At 38.6% G+C, this 19723-nt stretch overlaps 1 protein-coding gene across 10 annotated transcripts in view; it reads left to right on the forward strand.

The window, feature by feature from the left end:
* Window positions 1-19723, forward strand: part of EHBP1 (EH domain binding protein 1) — a 334112-nt gene that overhangs the window by 277849 nt on the left and 36540 nt on the right. For 6 of the 10 annotated variants that reach the window (XM_090050445.1, XM_090050452.1, XM_090050433.1 and 3 more), the window contains 4 exons: window positions 10285-10412; window positions 13037-13178; window positions 13330-13436; window positions 16196-16319. In XM_090050445.1, coding sequence (XP_089906571.1) covers window positions 10285-10412; window positions 13037-13178; window positions 13330-13436; window positions 16196-16319 — 501 coding nt within the window. The remainder of the gene's footprint in view (window positions 1-10284; window positions 10413-13036; window positions 13179-13329; window positions 13437-16195; window positions 16320-19723) is intronic. The other 4 variants (XM_090050449.1, XM_090050450.1, XM_090050446.1 and 1 more) reach the window with 3 other exon arrangements.

The raw sequence follows: 19723 nt of genomic DNA on the forward strand, positions 1-19723 counted from the left end.
CCAGATATCCAACCTTAAATGGGGGCAGAAACTGTATAATGTATATATGTAAAGAACTATATAAAACTGTATCACTCCAGCCACATTAAGGTCATTACCAATAATATTGTTTCTGGTATAACTTAGCATCTCTCCTTTCATCCACTTATTTACCTGAGGATGAAGTAAACAGTCTTGCTTGCTGAAATGGGACTTTGGTAAAATTTAGGCACTTCAATCCAAATATGCAATCCTCAAACCCCTGCTCTGGACCCACAGGCATTTCTGAGTAGGCACCCAGGGAACTTTACTGGTCAAAAAAGTTCTGGTTCTGCCCATATCTACATTAGCTGCCATCTTGTCAAGGCTGAACAATTCAGCCCCTGTCTCAAGCATCAGCTTAATTAGGATCCTCAGAGTAGATATTCCTCTGCCTGAGTCTTCTGAGGGTCCTGATTAATAGGTTTTCTCATAGCATCCCTATACACATCTACAGTATTGAGCTCCATACAGAACACAGAAGCTTCAGCCACTTTGTGGGGGTGAGAGTGTGTAGTTGTGGGGTGAGGTGAGGGGAGGGCTTCCCCTTACACAGTAGCTCAGTGGCTAAATTGTTCAGCCAGGTTGTGGGAGACCTAACTTCAATACCTTCTTCAAGCAGAGGGAATTAAAATCTACATCATACATCTTGCAAGAAAGTACCCTAACCACTTATACAACTACACAGCTGAAATTGTGTTGAGGGCCACTTGTAAGGGGCACTCGCCAAAAGAGGGCTGCCACTAGTCGGATCTGCTCTGATGAGATACAAGTCCTAAGCATATTTGCAAGCAGGAGACTAGATTGTGCACTGAGGCTCATGTACAGGTTAACCAATTGCCGTGAACTGAGGACAGAGGACTCCCCACTTTTCTTTTCAAATCCTTTCTCATTTAATAAAGTTGTTTAATAAAGAATTAGGCAGGCTGTATGCCTCCTATTGATCTATGTTGTTCACTCCTGAGCCAGGCTATATGCTCTATAAACTACGCTGAGCTGATAGCACCTTTTTGTTGAAGTTGTGCCACTGCAAAAAAAAAAATCCACATAAAGTGGAACAGAAGAGAGGGAGTGAAAGGGGAGCATGGGTGTAGCCTACCAATTAGAGCATTCATCTGGGAGCAGAGACTTAGGTTCTGAGCCCTTGTCCAAGGGCCATTTATGCATTTTGCATTAAACAGTCATTGGATAAAATACTGAAATAGCTTAGTGCCTCAGGTAGACATGCTAATGTATTCCAGAATGCTTTGCTCCACTCCATCACTGCAGGAACCACACTTTTTATCAGAAAACCTCCACTAAGCGCATCATTATTGAATGTATTGATTATCTAAAGCAGTGGTTTTCAACCTTTTTTCATTTGCGGATTCCTAAAAAATTTTTAATGGAGGTGCAGACCACTTTGGAAATTTCAAATGGAGGTGCACACCCCTTTAAATTGTAAGCGTGGGTAATCACAAATTTTTGATTGATCATAGTAATTTTTCACAGACCAATTAGACATAGTCTGCAGACCCCCCAGGGTTCTGCAGACCACAGGTTGAAAATCACCGATCTAAAAAGAAAATATGAGCCCAGGTGGGTTAGAAGGAAAAGGACTGGTAAAAATAAACAGGGTGAACTAAAGAGTAGAAATTGTAGTGATTTTGCAGATGCACAGGTAGGAGAAATAAGGAATTGTAGTCTGGGTACGTTCATGGAAATCTTCACTAGTTCTGTTGCTGGTAGAGCAAACCTGAGTTGCAAAATTCATATTTAGGGTCACTTACTCTCAGCTTGTGAGGGAAGTGATGGCTGTTTCCTGAAGGAAACGTTATCTGTTAAATCGCAAGCAGTCATTACCTTGCCTCTGAAACACACCAGATCATACATATATCCTTCTTGAGTTGTGGAAAGCCTCCCTCCCTCCGCCTTCATTTTCTTCCCCCCACAAATTTTCAAGAAATGTATTGATTGGTGGTCTACAATTTTGTCAAAATGTTTAACATAATAATTTTACAAGGCATGTATCCTAAGTATTGGAATGAAAATAAAATAGCCCCAATCTTTAAAAAAAAGTCATGAGAGGTCCTATCCTGCAGCATATTGTCCCATTAGTCTCATGCGTATTCCAGTCAAAATATTTGAGACACTTACGCTCTTATCTACAAACATGGATCTCTAAAAAAGCGTTCTGGGAGAAAAGCAGTCTGGTTTCAATGAAGGCTATTCTTGTATAGGGCAATGCTTAGTGCTGTATTACCTGGCATCAAAATATATGAAAAAACAAAATAATTTATACATACCCTTCATAGATCTAAAGGGAGCTTTTGACTGCATAGGGCAACTAAATTATGGAATAAACTGGCAGTAACATCAGTCATAAAGCTCTCCCACAGTTAATCACTGCTTACTATTCAAATACAACATCTAGGGTGTGTTATGGGATTGGTGGTGCCTTCTCCAGTAGTTTCTAAACTAAGATAGATATACAGCAAGGAAGTCTTCTTGCTCTGCTACTTTTTAACCTATTCCTAAATAATCTAACATAAATGCTAACAGGGCATCAATGCCACGCACCCACAATATTGAAGGATTCTGTCCTTCTCTTGCTTTATGCAGAGGATGTGCTGTTAGTGTCAGAATCCCAGATAGGCCTGCAGAGGTTGTTAGATGCTTTTCAATAATATGCTGCATCTCGCATACCTTGAAAATCAACGCTGTAATTACAGCATGTCAGAGCAGACTCAGTTAATCAATTCTGCTGGTGTGTGGTAATTACCACGCTCCAACCAGCCTCTGCATCCTGTGTATCAGTGTCCCCATGCTTCAAAATGGCAGTAGGGGTGCTTTATTTAAAGTTTGTTCAATGAGCTTTAAATAAAGTGCCTTTGCCGCCATTTTGAAGTGTGGGGATGCTGATACACGAAATGCTTTTGGCACTTTAATTAGAATAGCTCTCTGAGTCGTTCTAATTGAAGCAGCTCCCCTTCCCATGTCCGTGTTCCCCCCAGCCCGCCGAGCACATGTATAGATGCTCAAAACTGCTAAATCCAAGGTACTGGTTTTTGGAAACAAAAGAAAGAAACAAGATTTCTACAGAAAAATAAATTAGAGGTGGTGTCCTTATTTAAATACCTCAATAAAATGCCTCATTTAAATACCTTTAATAAAAATCTAAGATGGAATAAACATGTTGAAAATGTAAACATTAAAGCAAAACAAGCCTCGGTTGGAGTTTGAGCCTTTTACAATAAGATCATAGAAGGGTGATACTGGTAGCACTAAAGGTCTGTAGAGCTAAGGTAGAGTTTGTTTTATTGTATGGAGGGGAACTGTGTAGTGCTGACTTTGTAGTTCATTCTCAAATAGAAAAAAAAATCTATTTACTTTTTAAGGTAGCTTTTATCTCTACCAAACTCCATGACAGCGGGGACTCATGAGAGCTACACTGTAGCTCAATTAAGAACTCTAAATGATTGGATAAAAATTAGAGTTTGTATCTTGTCAGGTGCCTTAAGAAGTCATATTAGAAGACTCTTCTCTTCCAAATAAACCCTTATCTTGATGGCTAAATAACATTTATACTCTCCACCAGACAAATGCCTGGGAAATGTGCTGACAGTTTAAAACAAGTTATTTGTTATACCCATACAAGTTATATCCATATTTAAAACAAGTTATCAATTTAAGAATTAAAGACACCAGCATACAGACAGATATGCAAGCAGTGAGATGTTTTCAGACTTCCCCTTTTCTAAAATTAATAAAGAACTCTTTTGGCCTAGAAACCCATCCGTGTGAAGTACAAAACCAAAACACAAGAGGTTATTATGAGATTGTGGTTCATTCTAATGAGTTCAGCAGTCATCATGGGAAGGGGCTGTCAGACCCCATACGTGGACAGGTTATTTTCCTGTGGGAAGAATGAGATAGGCAGCCTAAATCACTATTTGTAGTCTTGTCACAAAATGAGGGGAATGGGTATCTCCAGTAGTGGAAAATGTTAAGTAATGAGCTAATGATGAAAAAAATAATTGGCTCCTTGCTAAGAACTTACAGCGTGTCCTATATTGTGTAGGTATGTTTACGCTACTTGCACAAAGAATGTGCCAAATCCAGTAGAGGTCTCTGTTTTTAATTTTTTATTCTGACATATTACTTCATTTTATTTATTTTTATGTATCATCCTGTATTATGTTTGATTGTACTCTTGTTTAAATTGATAGACTATGTCATTGTATTGTATGCTTTCACTGATAACCACAATAACCACAAATTATGTACTTTTATAATTATATTACATATAATGTTATTGTTAAGTTTACTGTATCACATTAGAAAAAGCGGTAAGTAAACTGTTACCACTACTGAGGGTCAAATTTCCCCAAAATTCAGAAAGTCCCCTCCAGAGCTGGATCAGACTTATGGCACAGATCCAAACCCAAACTTCCCAATCTTTGGGTACTCAGAGGCAAGGTTTTGGGTGCTATGGGTTAGGTCCTGCTTCTTATTATCAAAACGTACCAATCCAAATTCCCATATTTTAAATAATATTTATTCCACTGCTCCATTTCTCCCCGTCCTGTTCTCTTACCAGCCCTTGATCATTTTCTCACATAACAGTATATGATCAGTAAAAGTCTTTCCTTGAAATGATAGAAACTAGAAAGAATTAAATAAAATGTGACTAAGCATTTTGAAGGTGTTAACTAGCTTTAACAAGCGTACTGTTTTGTAAAGTATGCTTATATATTATCTCTTAGTAGCATCAAGAAAGTGAGGATTCCTAGATTCTATTCTCCACAGTAGCACTTCTCACTTGATCTTCCTCAAGTTACGCTGCCTTCCTATGCTTTGGTTTAGCCAACATGCAAAACATGAATGATAATATTCACCTACTTCAAAGGGTTGTTACAGGGTTAATGCATAGGTCATGGTTGTAAGCTGCTTTGACATGCTCAGTGGAAAGTCCTAAAGAAGTGCAAAGTACAGTGAAGACTATTTTATTTATTAAAAGTCTCCATACCTTGCAAGCAATCCTCACTATTCAAACTGGTGCTGTGACAGAGCAATACAGTTTTCTAGATGTGTACATGGTTATGACAAATAATGTATTTTATATCATCCAAGAATTGTTGTAGGAGGGAGGTGATTCACAGACAGCCTGTTAAAATGCAGAGGTTTGAAAGGAAAACCTCATGTGTTTTTCAATGTTGGTCAGATCTGTGAAGTTGAATATTTTCCCTGAGGCTAAATTCTGCCATGATTGTGCACCTATCACCTCTGCTTTGGCCAACTGTCTCTGTGTTCTGAATTACATCAGTTTAAAAATCTAAATGTTGTGAAAAAACTGAAACTTCATTAGGGGCTGAGGACGTGACTGCGTTTTGTGTTCAAGCTGCACTTAAGTGCCACTAAAACCCTAATGTTTTACTGGTGTGGTGCATGTATAAAGCAGGTACTAACCTTAATACTACATGTTCCTACAGATGAGGATGAGGATGATAATATTGAAATAGATACTAATGAGGAAGTTCCTGAATGCTCTGTTACAGAAGGTGGTGATGAACTTACTAACCTAGAAAATGACCTTGATTCTTCTGGTAATTAAAATAATGGTGTTTTGTATATTTTGCATGACTAACTCTTCATCATCTGTATCAATGTATGTCTCTCTTTTGTAACATTAGCCAAACTTTGTAATTTCAGACCTTTTAACCCTTAAGCAGCTTCACTTCTGGGAATCATTTGGGCTGCTGTTTACTGTTGGTTCAAATTTTAAAATCAGCAACAAAAGGAATATTGCAGAGTGGTAAATGTCAGTGTCTGTTCCCATTTGCCTGAGATGGAAAGCTTAAGAAAGGGTTCTGTTTCTCTAGCAGAACTCAGAGAAATGACATGGCATTGATTCCACAATCAGCAAAACTAGGGAGGTTTGTATGTTAAAAAGTGTGAAAGGATTGCATGAGAAATCTGGTCCCAGGTGCTCAGTGATCTGGGATTACTATTCATTTGTTCTATTGATCACTGTTCCTTTATGTATATAATATTTTTAAAACTCTGTATCATTCATCCTATATAGCAAGAGACCAAATTCTGCTGTACTTATTCCCACTGAGTTCCCTCTGTTTGTGAGTGCATGAAGTGTAAACCAGGATATTCTTAGCTTGAGATGCTTTACAAAGTTCACATAACAATTTTTAATACCAGTTTTCATCTGTATTATTCTAGAACTCCACAAGCTGGCCAAGTAGTAATGATTTCTTATGAGGATAACCCCCAACTCTCTAGAAATATTTGGAAATCCTGCACCATGCACAGGCATGGACTGAAAAACTTCTCAGTACAAAGATGATTCTGCAGTGGCATAGAGCACTGGCAGAGGCTTGTAATCTGCACACCCTGTCTGCTACTAATGGAGTAAAGAAAGGGGGCACAATTAGTAATATGGCACCCTACAATATGGTGCGTTTCTGAGCTGTTTATTTTGCCCTTTGTAGCCATCATTTTAGCTTAAGATAATGGAGCCCATGCAGAGCAGTGCCAGGAACAGGGCTGTCCAAGGACATGCCCTAAGCCTCCTTCACATGGCATCTTCTGACTTGAATTCTCCCCATAGTGGCTGGATGTAACCCAGTGTGCATTAAACTTAATGTACATATTAGCTTCAGTTTACATATACAGTCACACACTGTGTTGTTTACAGTCAGTTGCACATGTAACCTGGTCATTTCTTGGGTGGGGTGAATCTGCTATTTTCAGATGAAGCAACAATTAGTAACAACTTCAGTGTGGGATTCATAGCAGGCTAATTTTCAACCTTAATATGCTTGAATCATAATCTTTTCCAATTTGATATTTTCTATGTAGAAGATATATCTAATGTTTCCAGTGTTTGGGCTAAGCTGATATTTAATAGAAACCTGTCAACAGATTTTCCAGTAAATGCTGGTTTATACTTGGGAGAAATAGGAAAGAAGGAAATGAATATTTATCTTTGTGCTTACCATGGAAAAATGCACTAGTTGCAGGTCAGGGCATCATTGAGAAGCAGAATATATGCAACAGTCATTTAAAAAAAACGCTCAAAATGTTAAAACAAAGAAGAAATGGGATGGCAAATAATACACAGAATATTACCATGCCATTATACAAATCAATTGCACATTGGCTTCTGTGGAAATCTGACAATTTACACCAGCTGCCCCAAGTCTTTTTAAGTATCTAAAGGCAAATGTGTAACTGAATTTGTTGTTTGGAATCATGACTGACTGAATTAATGAATTTGTCACCTGCTGAATCCCATTTCTTCCTGTAGAATGTTAAGCACAATCCACAGAGGAGGAAAAAGGAAACTTTTAAAAACATTTATTTTGAAAAAAATTTGACATTGTTGATTTTAAATATTGCATCAGTGTTTTTTAACTAATGCTGCTGCCATGCGCTACTGTGTGCTTTATAAAATGTGAGCTGTATTCTGATTATTGCATGGAGTTTATGTGCATATGTGCATGCATGTGAATTATGGACAACCTGCATGAGTGGGCCAGAGGAGGGAAGAGCTATCCTTCATAAGCATAACTAGGGGTGGGCAGCTGGGGTGCCAGCCATGGATGCCTCTGTAAGCACAGGAATGGCAGCCACTGTCACCAGCCTAGCCACCATCACTACTCCAACCATCACCACTACCCAGGGTGCATAACTTCCTAGTTACACATATTCCTGCTGTCTTAGGTAGAAGTTATCCCAAGATGGTACTGTTGCACACAGACTTAATTTGGTTGTAAGCACACCATGAGTATTTTAGTCAACACTGTCAACTGTGCTCCAAGTCTGGGAAGGAACATAGTTGAGTCATGGGCATAGCTCCATTTTCTTTCACATTGCACAGTGGACTGCAGTGAAAGAAGTGCATGCTGCATCAGTTGAATATGTGTAGAAACTGCTATTCTTTAGCATGCTCATCCCAAGCACCACTGTGCTTACATAATACACCCAATGACTCCTGCTCAGATAGTGCCACTCCTGTCCTCCCCCAGTTTTACCTCACAGAGCTGTAATACATCCTGTTTTATACATCTTTATATATCTGTTATGTATACATATGTAATACGTCTGTATGTGTTTATGTATGTATATGACTACCTCTCAAATCCAAAAAAATCTATATAGTACACAGAGTCTAATAATCATTAACAGGAAGTGAAATTCTGTAGTATTGTATATATATGGCCTCTGATTCGAAGCCTGTTGAAGTCTGAACATCTGGGTATTGGATCAAGCCCTTTTGTGGAATAGTAAAGTTTTATTCTATTGCTTACTCCACTGTGGGCACGTGAATTTAAGTATGCATTTAAGTGCAACTGAATTGAATGCACATTAAGCAATTTTTGACAGGGAGTTGGCACTTAAAGTTAGTGCCAAGTCCCTGCAGCTCTGCCATGTGTCCCTAGTGGCTGTGCAGACCCAGCACTAAAGTTACTGCCAGGTCGCGTCTACTCGTGTGTTAATGCATTTTAACTACTGTATTTTCGTGCATATAGTCCGCGGGCTATACACGTTTTTACAAACTTGACAGATGGGTGCGGGCTATACAAAGGTGCGGGCTATGCAGAGTCTTTAGAACAGCAAAGCCCATCCCCGGCTGCGGGCTCTGGCTCCAGCAGCCATGCCCAACAGAGTCCGCACTTGAGACTATGTCTTGGGAGGAGGCTGCAGGTGGGCAGTGAGAGTGTGGCTGGCAGCGGCGGCCGGGAGCAGGGCTCGCAGCTCCTCATCCCTCCCCTTCCCTGCAGAGCCCTCAAGCCCAGCAGAGCCCGCGCTTGCGGCCATGTCTTGGGGTGTGGGGAATACATGGGTGCGGGGAATACATGGACTATTTTACAAAAATACAATTTTCTGCAGGTTATACATGGGTGTGGGTTATACATGGGTGTGGGCTATATGCGCGAAAATATGATAATTGTGCCTAAATTTGATACCTGCATTTGCAACATTTTTGCAGGTATCAAATTTTGCCATTTTTAGTGTGCGTTAAGGATGCACCTGTGTAGACATGTTCCTGTAATGCACATTAAAATAAGATAATGCACATTAATGTGTCTCGTGTAGATGTGCCCTATATTTCATAACTCATCCATACCTCATTACTAGACAACTACCTATTAGGAGTGTGCGAAGCAGGCCCTATTCAATTTGGATTTGGCCCAAATCAGGGACAGTGATTCAATTTGTTGATTCAGATCACTGTCCCTGATTCTATTCGGCTGAGTCCAAATCTGAAAATTCAATGCTGATCCGGAGAATCAGTGATTCGGATATATTCACAGCTTTAAATGTTTTTTCTACATACCTCAAGGTACCAGCTCGGCTTGTAAACGCTGTGATGCTGGGGCGGATGGAGCATCCCACAGGAGTGTGGGGGGGCCCTCCACGTGCTTGGCGGACCATGTACTTCCGATCCAGTTCCATCTCCGCTGGAAAGCTCACTGGCCCCCACATCTGCCCAAGCCAGGAGGAAGCGGGGGGAGCACGCTCCCTGGCAGACCTAGAAGTGAACTGGAAGTGTTTCTGGTCCACTTCTGCATCTGGTGCCGAGCGTGCTGGGGAGCCCCCAACACTCCTGTGGGATGCTACATCCACCCCAGCATCGCAGTGTTCACAAGCTGCCTGTTACCTAGAGGTGTGTAGAAAAAACATTTAAAGCTGTGCTTATGTCCAAATTTTTCTGAATCTCTCCAATTTGATTTGGAGAGATTAAAGGGTCCTCTGATTCGATTCGGATTTGGAGATTAGGTCACCGAATTGGGCTAGATCTCCGCCAAATTGAATCAGGGACCAACATTTCACACAGCCCTACTACCTATGTAGTACTGTAGTTACAAGGCTGTGTTGTGCTAAGAAATCTCGTATTAAATCAACATTTTTTGGTAAACTTGTTATGAGAAACTAAATAGCCAATGAATTTTTAACACTCCATTTCAAAGTAAATTGTTTCTCATTAACTACCTTAAAACATAGTACAACTCTTTATTTGGTGGCATTTAACTAAGTGCTAGCTTTTTTAATATATATTTTTGGGAAGAGGTAGGAAATGTCTATGCATGTAACATATTGTACATGTCTTGTTCAATATGTACTTAAATCATTTTCTTCTTGGTTTTCCCTTTTTAGTTTAAAATGATAGCAATATGAATGTGATCTACTCTTAAAATGGTACGCTATTGTAGTGACTCTGCATTTAAATGCATCTCACTCTGTTGTATGTGGTATTTGCATATTTAGCAGAACAAAACAGTAAGTTGGTGGATTTGAAACTGAAGAAGCTCCTAGAAGCTCAGCCACAGGTGGCAAATTCACTCTCCAGTGCTGCTCAGAAAGCTGTAACTGATAGCTCAGAGAAAGACATTAAGGTAAGTTTTGATTAATGCTTTTGTCTCGATACCTGCGTTCTGATTTCTGTTTTGTACTTCATGATGAGGAAAATGATTTCTTATCAAACCCTGCACAAGAAGAAGTATGTGGAATCTGCTGGGCAGTACAACTGCACAGTTTGTAAGGCACTGGAGTTTTTTCGGTGCGTTCATCAGCACATTCTCTGTTTATGTGAGGATTTTTTTTAATCATGTGATACTTGCAATTGGCTGGCTTAATAGTAAGATCTATAGGAACTGTCTCAGAATTTTTGCCATTCAATCTATCTTTTAAATCTGAAAAGAAGACTCAGAGAGTCCCGTTCCTGCAGAAGCAAATAGCAAAACTGTCACTGGCTTCAATTAGAGCAGAATTGGAGCAAAGTATCTTTTCTTCCCTTTCCAGCTTTGTCCCAGGCAAAAGAAAACCAGATTACCTTGCAACAACAAATACATGCCTGTGGATTCCAGAGGCTGGGTCATAACTGAGGAAAATTAATTTTAAGAGAAGTCTATCTGATGCATGTTTCTCATGTAATGAGTATGTTTTGCCACTCTATACTGTATACAGTTTTAACCTAAAGTGCCTATGAGTCAGTTTTCCATTCCATTTTCTTAATTAGGCCCCTTAAGTTATTATAACCAAATAAAATTGGCCCATGTGTGTCATTAATATCTGTATGGCTTTGGGGCACTTCCAGTTCTGTATAACTTTTCACCCACCTGGAGACTATAGGGACAGCACTGCTGACTGAAAGGATTTCCTTCCCCAGATACAGAGATGCTTTGAAGTCCCAAAACAATGACTTTCATTGCTTTTCCCTTACACTGTCGGTTCCTATAAATTGGTGATGAAAGTGTGTGGCAGCAGCAGAGGACTTTCGGTCTCTATCTTTGAACAAAAGGAAGCCTGGATCAAGTCTGATTTTTGCGTTCAATTTAGCTTTCTGCAGTGGATTTAATGCAAAATGAAGCTGGCCCAAGAATAATACAATGGATTGAAAAGGCTAACTGAATTAGTGGGCTTAGAGGAATACATTTGTAAAGTGGCAGAAGTCCCTAGTCATAAAAAGGTTTCTTAAAATGGGATTTACTGGCTAATCGCACTGATATTTTAGCATGTTGCCAGGTCTAAAAAATTAGCCGTGTTTGTTTATTTTGGTAAAGACTTGAGCTTAGACAGTCAGATGGCTATTGTGCTTACAACAGGAAGCCACCACTTATTTAAAACCAGAATGATAACCCAGTTCCTACAGCTGAAAAGTATACTTTTTTTTAAGCTTAGTTCAATAAATGACATGCAGGCAGCTCCATTAGGCCAATTTGCTATCAGCTAACCTGATGGAAACGGTATTTCTCTCTATAGAGCTTTTCTGTATTAATTGATTTTTTAAGTTACTCCAGCAAAAGGTGCGACTTGACAGTTTGTCTTTGTGTGTGTCTTTTCAACAAAGATTTTTAAAATGGTCTTATAAGGAATATATGGTGTCCATCTGTTCTCTTAGAGCTTTCAGCATTGAGTTGGATTTGTTTTTTAATAAAATGCAGTTTACACGTTTATAAATGAGGCATTCTGTGTTTGTGGAAAAGGATAAACTGTTACCTTCCCTGGAGGATTCTGTATCCCAGGCCTCCTTGAGGCTAGAGAATAGGCCATTGGAGAACTCCCTCATTACTGATTGTCTCAATGCAGGGGAAGGGCAAAGTCTTGGTAGCTTTTGATAACCAGTTTCAGCATTCAGCAGGCTTAGCTATTAGTCATGCATCTTAGCCTTTCCCTATTTACTTTCAAAACACTTAATAAAAATAATAAAAGATTAGGTATAAAATGAAATATTTGTTTGGTACACAGCACCTCGGTATCTGCAGTTTCCACACACTGCAGTGGTTCAGTCTTCTGGGATATTTCATGTTGATAGAACCATTTGAATTTGTTACCAGTATTAACATAGGAAGCTCTGGAAAAGATAATTGTAGTTTCCTTAGCTGTAAAGGGCTTACTTACAAATCTGGCTTTGGAAAGTTATAGCTGATGAAATGCAGTTCAGTGGGGTAGTATTATAATCCTACCTTTTAGCCTTCATCCAGCATTAGTGGTTTATCTCAATGGGCATAAAATTAGAAACTAGTTCTTCTTGTCATACAAGTCTGTGGGACTATACAAAATGATAGAATTCTTTCCTGGGTAGAATAGTGAGGGAGAAAAGACTAAAGGCAACATGCTTTTAAAACGATACCGATCATGTTCAGGGATATACACACTGTAGCTTGGCACTATAATATATACAATGCTTGACAAATCAAAGTTGGAAAAGAGTGGTCTTTTATTTAAAATCTACCTCAACAAGAGATATTGGTCATAATTAACCAAACTTACCGTTTAGTAACACAGACACCAGCAAAAAGAAGCCAAAAAGACAAACAGTTAATCACCACCAAAAAAAAGGTCATTACTCTTCTCCTTTTTTCAGCAGCTGATACTTTTATCCCATATAAACTGCAATCTGAATTGTGAAATTCTGTCTTCAAAACCTGCATTATGTTACCTCATTGAAACATACCTTTCCAATTTGTGACTTCACATTTGTAAACAAAAGAATCTGTTGTGTGTCTTGTTTTTCTAGCAGAATGGAACAGAAGAACATCGTGCTGAGCGATTACAAAAAGCAACAGAACGTTTTAGAAATCCTGTTGTGTTTAGCAAGGACTCTACAGTCAGAAAAACTCAGCTTCAGTCTTTCAGTCAATATGTTGAGAACAGACCAGGTAGGAGAAAATATAAAACATGTTTTCCCATCTTATGATTTAATAATATTTAACAATAAATATATTAAAAACCTGATAATGTAAGTCCACATTTCAATACACAAATATCAAGCTTTATAATAATTTTACATGTATTTCCCCTTTTTTCAAGAGATGAAAAGGCAGAGATCAATACAGGAAGATACAAAGAGAGGAAATGAGGAGAAGGCTGCGATAACTGAAACTCAGAGGAAGCCATCAGAAGATGAAGTGCTTAATGTATATTAATTTTTTGTCTGGTTTCATGATTGCTGATAATTCCAAACTGTATGTGGAAATAGTGCCTTTATTTGTTAAAATGAGATGTTAGGTTTTTTTAGATGTCAATCTCCAGTGCATTCAAAGCAGAGTGAGAGGGGTGCGCTGTTGAATTAGTCTGCAGTGTGGTGATAATTGTCAGATAAAAAAAATGAATTTTTCAGAGTTCCACAGCCCCAGCTTCCTTGAGACATTTCCATCAGGGCACTTCCCATAAAGAGATTCCAGTATTGATCTACCGGGAGGATTTTAATTATTACAATAGCAGATACCGCAGAGCTGCAGTTAGAGGGAAGAGTCACATGAGACCTGCTAGAATTTCTCAGCCAACCCATTTTGTTGGCTTGGGTTAATGGGTGTTCAACCTTTCCATTATCCAGATCAGCCGTGAATTACTAGCTGAATGATGTTTGCATTAATATAATATATATGGTAATTTCTTCACTTAATTAACGGGGAGGTTCAGCTCAGTAGGGGTATGGGCTGATCATGTGTAAAATTGATTTGTGAGGGAAATATTTGATAGACCGCAGGGAGAAAGCTGCTTTTGATGGACAGCTGCGGGACAGAAGCAGGAAGAACAAGTTTTAACCTGAATTTTTTGTCTAGGAGCATAACATAAGTCTTTGATGGTGGTCAATTGTTGTTCTCCACAGTTTATCTAAATACGTCCATTGTTTTTAATGAAGCAACAAAGCAATGACTAGAGATTTTGTAAGGCTGTCATACTTGCGCTAAACAATCCAACTTTTTAGCAACCACCCAGCTATTTTTTAGTGTAGTTGTACTTTAGCAAAGCTGAAACGGTCTGGCACAGTGAGTTCACATTATATATGCAGATGATACACATGAACTCTTGGGATATTACATCCTGACACAGCATTTCTTTTCATCTTCTAATAACATTGTGAACAATTATGCATGCTGACATTACTGAAGTTTGCGTACTATTTTCAATTAATTGTAGCTGATGAAAGGAAATACATTTCATGTATCGTACATCACCTTAGCTCCTCCAGATTTATTATTTCCTTTATGTACTCCATTTAGAGGCTGTATCTCAATACTTTTTTTAACCTGTGAGACGGGGTTTGAAAAAAAAAAGATTTTCTTTAGAACTGTTGATTTCTGCTGATATGTTTGTAAGCAGAGAGAGCAAAACAAAGTGCTGGTAGCAATGTGACTGAGTTAGCAGATGCCCCAGTCCTGAAAGTAGTGTACTGGTTATTATTGTGGGACATATGCCATCTACCAATCTTCCCTTTGAATGAGTCTTATTTTTTTTGCAATCATTATTATCCTGATTGTCTGATGCAAGCTGAATTGGCACTTTCAGTGATATGTAAAATATTTTCAAAGTAGCTATGAACTCACATGCAGCAACAAGTTAGCCACTGAGGAGAAAATACAAATGCAAGTATAGAGCTTGCTTTTTTTTCCCCTGTTCCCAAAGGACAGTGGTCTTAGGTAGGTTTCAGCCAAGGAAAAGTTGGAACCTGAGATCAAGCTCAGCCTTCTCAAAATGAAAACTTTCTGAAGAAAGCTTGTATAGATTTCCTGATGATTGAAGCAAATGCAGAGATGTTTTTCCTCGAATAGTAGTATTTTCCCCTCTAACTTCTTAAGCAAAAACAGCAGCTCAGTTACAACATTTTGGCACTGTTTATGTCCTCTGCTACCTCAGAGAAACACATAAACCAAAAGAATGCTCCAGAGGCAGTAAAACATATGTAGTCATATGAAAATAACTTTGAGGCACTTAATCATCTATTCTCTAACCCTAGTGAGGGGAAGCAGCCATTCTGTAAAACAGAATTGTTGAGTGAGTGTGTTCATGGAAATGTTGGTATATTTGTGAAGTCTGGCATATGCAGTCCTTCAAGACGGTACTAAGTTACGGAGAGAGAGGATAAACTTGATTTTCTAGTGCTCTTTAACTTTTCTGGCATAAAAAATGTATATGTGATTTGTAAAATCTACATACAGAGGCTTCATTGGACTAGGGGATTAACCAAACCAGGGAGGAGGGGTGGATCTAGGCTATAGTCCCACTGCACCTGAGAGACTCTGCAGTGGATTCTGTCACCACCTCTCAGGATAAGAATCACAGCTTCATTAATTAGCAGTACTTTTACAGATCATTGTTTAACAGAGCTATAGCCTGCAGTAGAGAAACCTGAAGAGGCATTACAGCCAATCTGGTGAGTGTCACCATTAAAATTGACCCAGAGGAGCTGAACAAGAGAGGAAGCTTTTTGGTTTTTGTGTTTTAACCTCAGGAGCCCACATTTTAATTGTTATGAAGAGACCTAAAACACATCCCCTTAAGTTTAAAATAAAATAAAAATAAAAACTGGTGGTAATAGAACTGGCATCTCTAATAGTCCCTTATTTGGAATAATGCTCCAGCTTTCATTATATTTTGTGTTATAAAAGTGTTAACTGCTTAGAGATAAATTATGCAGAATTTCAAAAAGCTTGATTGTTTAAACCTGAAAACGCAACATTTAGATGTAAAATGTTCTGTAAGGAATCAATTTTTTTTAAAAACAAATAATGGCATCTGGAAAAATTGTGAAATTTATGAAATGCAAGTGTTAGCTTTTTGGTCGAGAGCATGCTATTTGGTTGTTTAGGTAAGTGCCTTACTAAGTGTTTGTGGAAAGGAAAAATGCAACTTACAAGTGATGTTTTTTCTTCTTGTTTGTTCTCTCTAACAGAAAGGGTTCAAAGACACCAGTCAGTATGTTGTAGGAGAATTGGCAGCACTAGAGAATGAGCAAAAGCAAATTGACACCCGTGCCGCGCTGGTGGAGAAGCGCCTTCGCTATCTCATGGACACAGGTACGGTGCCCAATTACACTGTAAACAGTTTTGGCAAATTGAGCGTTCACAAACTCTTATAGAGTTTTGGAAGTGTGAATCTTTGAAGCCTGAATGTTCAGCAAAACTGCCTTGAAAATAAAAAGGCTGCGATTTGCAGCCACCTCTCTGGGCCCTGGTGATAAGAGTGCCTTCATGGGAAGTGATAACTTGCCCTGATACCGTGTGAGCCAGCACTATTGAACAGTGTGCTCATCCATGCAGAGTTGGAATACACATCTGTGCCTCATTGATATGCCACTGCTAAAAAAAAAAAAAAAAAAAAGTAAGATCTTCACTGTTCTACTGATTCAGTGGGAAAAAAAAGATTTGGCCAGCTAAAGCCATGTACTGCATGAAACAGAGCACAGTGCATGGGGGAAAGCTCCATTGACTAGATCACTGAAATTTGAGAATACTATCTGGTTACTGATGCTCCACAATTATTTTTTTTTTCAGGAGAGCAGGTTTTAAAAAGTCTGTAATACTTGGTGTCACAGGTGCAGTTGAAAGGATTAAAGTATATAGTCATTTTTTTTGTAAAATGCATTGTGGTTGTGAGTTCCAGTCCACAATGAATGTTAGATTGGTGGTATATGCTGATTGGAGATAGAGAAGGTTTAACAGCATCATACCATTTGAAACAAATAGTACTTCAGTATTTCAATAGTAAATAATGTTTGCTGTAATATAGAAAATATTATACCTATGCCTTGAAATGATAGTGATGGGAAGAAAAGTTAGTTGCCATATGTTGGTTTGTGATTAAATTACCTTATTAACAACATACACATATCATGATAATATAAACTTTGAGTCTAGTTCACCTTCAAAAGGAAGGAGATTTATAAGTAGACAGACAATCCAGTCAGGTGCTGTTATTAAGTATGAAGATGAATAGGTTAAATAAATCATGAAACAAGGATGCAATATGAACCCAAAATTTTAAGGACTTTATTTGCTTGTGGATTCACTAACATACTTAGGTGAGCTACTACTTTTTTAGTTAAATTGACCCAAACAAAAGGAATTTATCTCTTATATGACAGTCATATTTTAATAGATTAAGGCTGTGAGCCATTCTGCAGGGGTTTTTCTGCCTTTAGTGACACTTTAAAGCTAAAATGTACATATGTCATCTTATTCCCTTTTATGGACTCTGTTATATATGTTAAACACATTACTCACTCAGAGGAAGCTATTACAGAATCTCGTATATGTCTTAATTGAAAAGTTGTATGAACTTGGACACCTATTTATCATCTTCAGACACACTAACCAATATATTTAGTTTGAATTTTTCTTGGTTGTTATTTGGTTACTGATTTTTTTCTAATTGATTTTTCGTTATGTTTTACAAAAATACAAAAAAAGTTACTATATGCTTCAGGTTCTGGTTATAAAGAGATGGGATTTTGCTGTCAGAATGACTAGGAGTGTCTTATAAGGGTGTATATCATCCGGCAGATGTAGTGCAGACTGGATTTGTATGGCAGTTGTGTGAGTTTCCAGTATTACAGATGGAGCACCATAGGATACTATGATGTAAAAGAGTCTTTGGAGGTTTTTGACCTATTTCCATCTGATGTTTATCAAATTTCCTTCCTTAAACATTTAAACAAATGGTTTGGCAGGTGCACAGTGGCAATTCCATTTACCTTCTCAAAATAAAAGTACAAGTATAGTGAAAACATTTCAAAAAATCAAATCTCTTGCCTAACTTAACTTCATAGCCTCAAAAGCAGGGGCTCTCAAACTTTTCAAACTGTGGATCACATCTTAATAGAGATATCATCTTATGTACCAACTCCCTTGACAATCAATATCCTGTTTGTCATTTATATAACATCCCTGTGGCAGCTAAGACAGACAGTTGCTTACATGGAAAGGTAATATGAGGAAAGTGTTTTTGTTTTTATAACTCTCCCTAATGTAATGCAACTTTACTGGGGGGAAACATCAATTGTCCCATTTTGCTCTTCCTCTTAAAAAGAATCTATTCTGTTCCATTTGTCTGTCCTGTACATGCTTCTCCCTACACTGATCCTAGGGTTTAGACAAGCAACAATTATATTGCTCTGGTAGGGTAATTTTTGTGGGTGATATTTTTTATTGGACCAACTGCAAGGTTTGGCTAGACTTAGATGTGCTGTTGAATCCAGTGCATCCTTCCTCAGCTCACCAGCAAAAATCCATGTCTCTCATATATTTCCTGGATCATCACAGCTGCCACATCAGAGGGACACATCTGCATGATTCTGTAGTGATACAAACATGGCAAAATTGTTCTAACTTGACCTCTTTCAACCAGAGTCAAATGTAGGGCAATTTAGCTAACTTGTATCGCTATAAGATCATACAAATGTTAGTTACAGTTACAGCTGTGGGCTGTCAAGCAGCTTCTGGAATCAAGAGCTCTTTTTAATAGGTAAAGCTAAAATGTTTGTCCACACCCCTAGCTTTCCTTGCTTCCCTGCAGATGTTTTCTGTCTGTTCCTCTTCTCCCATTCCTCCATGCCTGTCTGTTCTGCTTCCTGCTTCTGATATGTGGCAACTCCATGCATTGGTGGTGGTTTATGAAGTAGCCAGTATTGGAGGAAGGTGAGCAGACTGCTGCTCCTCGTTTCCAGGTCTTGCGCAGGCATCCAGGTTTCTCTTTTTTGGTGCCTGCATGCCTGTAAAAATGTCTGGAAAGAGGGAAGAAGAATCAATACCATCTCATGTACCAGACCACCAGCAAGGGCTTTCCAGCTCAGAGGGTGAGAAAAAAATAACCACAGCCTGACAGGCTAAAAAGCTCTGAAGGGCTGTTCATGTTTTGTGGGTTGGGCAAATACCATCTCAATGGTTGGTCTGCAGCAGCAAGCTGAGGAAAACAGTGTTATCGTCTTTCCCAGTTTTATTTTATGTCTCCTTAAATTGGCTGCTTTTCTTAAAACTTGAGCTGCTAAAGTAAAGAGCTGCATGAGCAGCTTGAGTATCTTAAAGGTCTGGAAACAAGAAGGCAACCAAAAGGGACATCAGATATATCATTTGAAGAAGAAAAAAATATCCCTTTTAACCAGTTTCATGATTTTGAGGCCAGTGCCATGATTATTTTTGTTTTTATGCTTGGGGATGTGGAGAATCACATCAGTGATCTTATTGCCAAATGTATTGGGAAGCACTCCTAGTAGAACTGAATGTTTGAACCTTCATGCACCTGGACACAGCAGCTCCCAGAAGTGCCTAGTACTTCTAATACCTCTCCTGATGATTCAGCCAGTGAAGAAAATAAAGGCATTGCTTGTTCATCCCCATTGTATCTGTTGCTAACTAGGCCATTGCTTCTTTCTCCGTTGCATTTGGTACTGTCATTTCTTAGATTCCCTTCAAGCAGAAAGCTC

This window comes from Crocodylus siamensis, chromosome 1 (genome assembly GCF_052110815.1).
Source record: "Crocodylus siamensis isolate JL-2025a chromosome 1, ASM5211081v1, whole genome shotgun sequence".
Lineage (NCBI taxonomy): Eukaryota > Metazoa > Chordata > Crocodylia > Crocodylidae > Crocodylus > Crocodylus siamensis.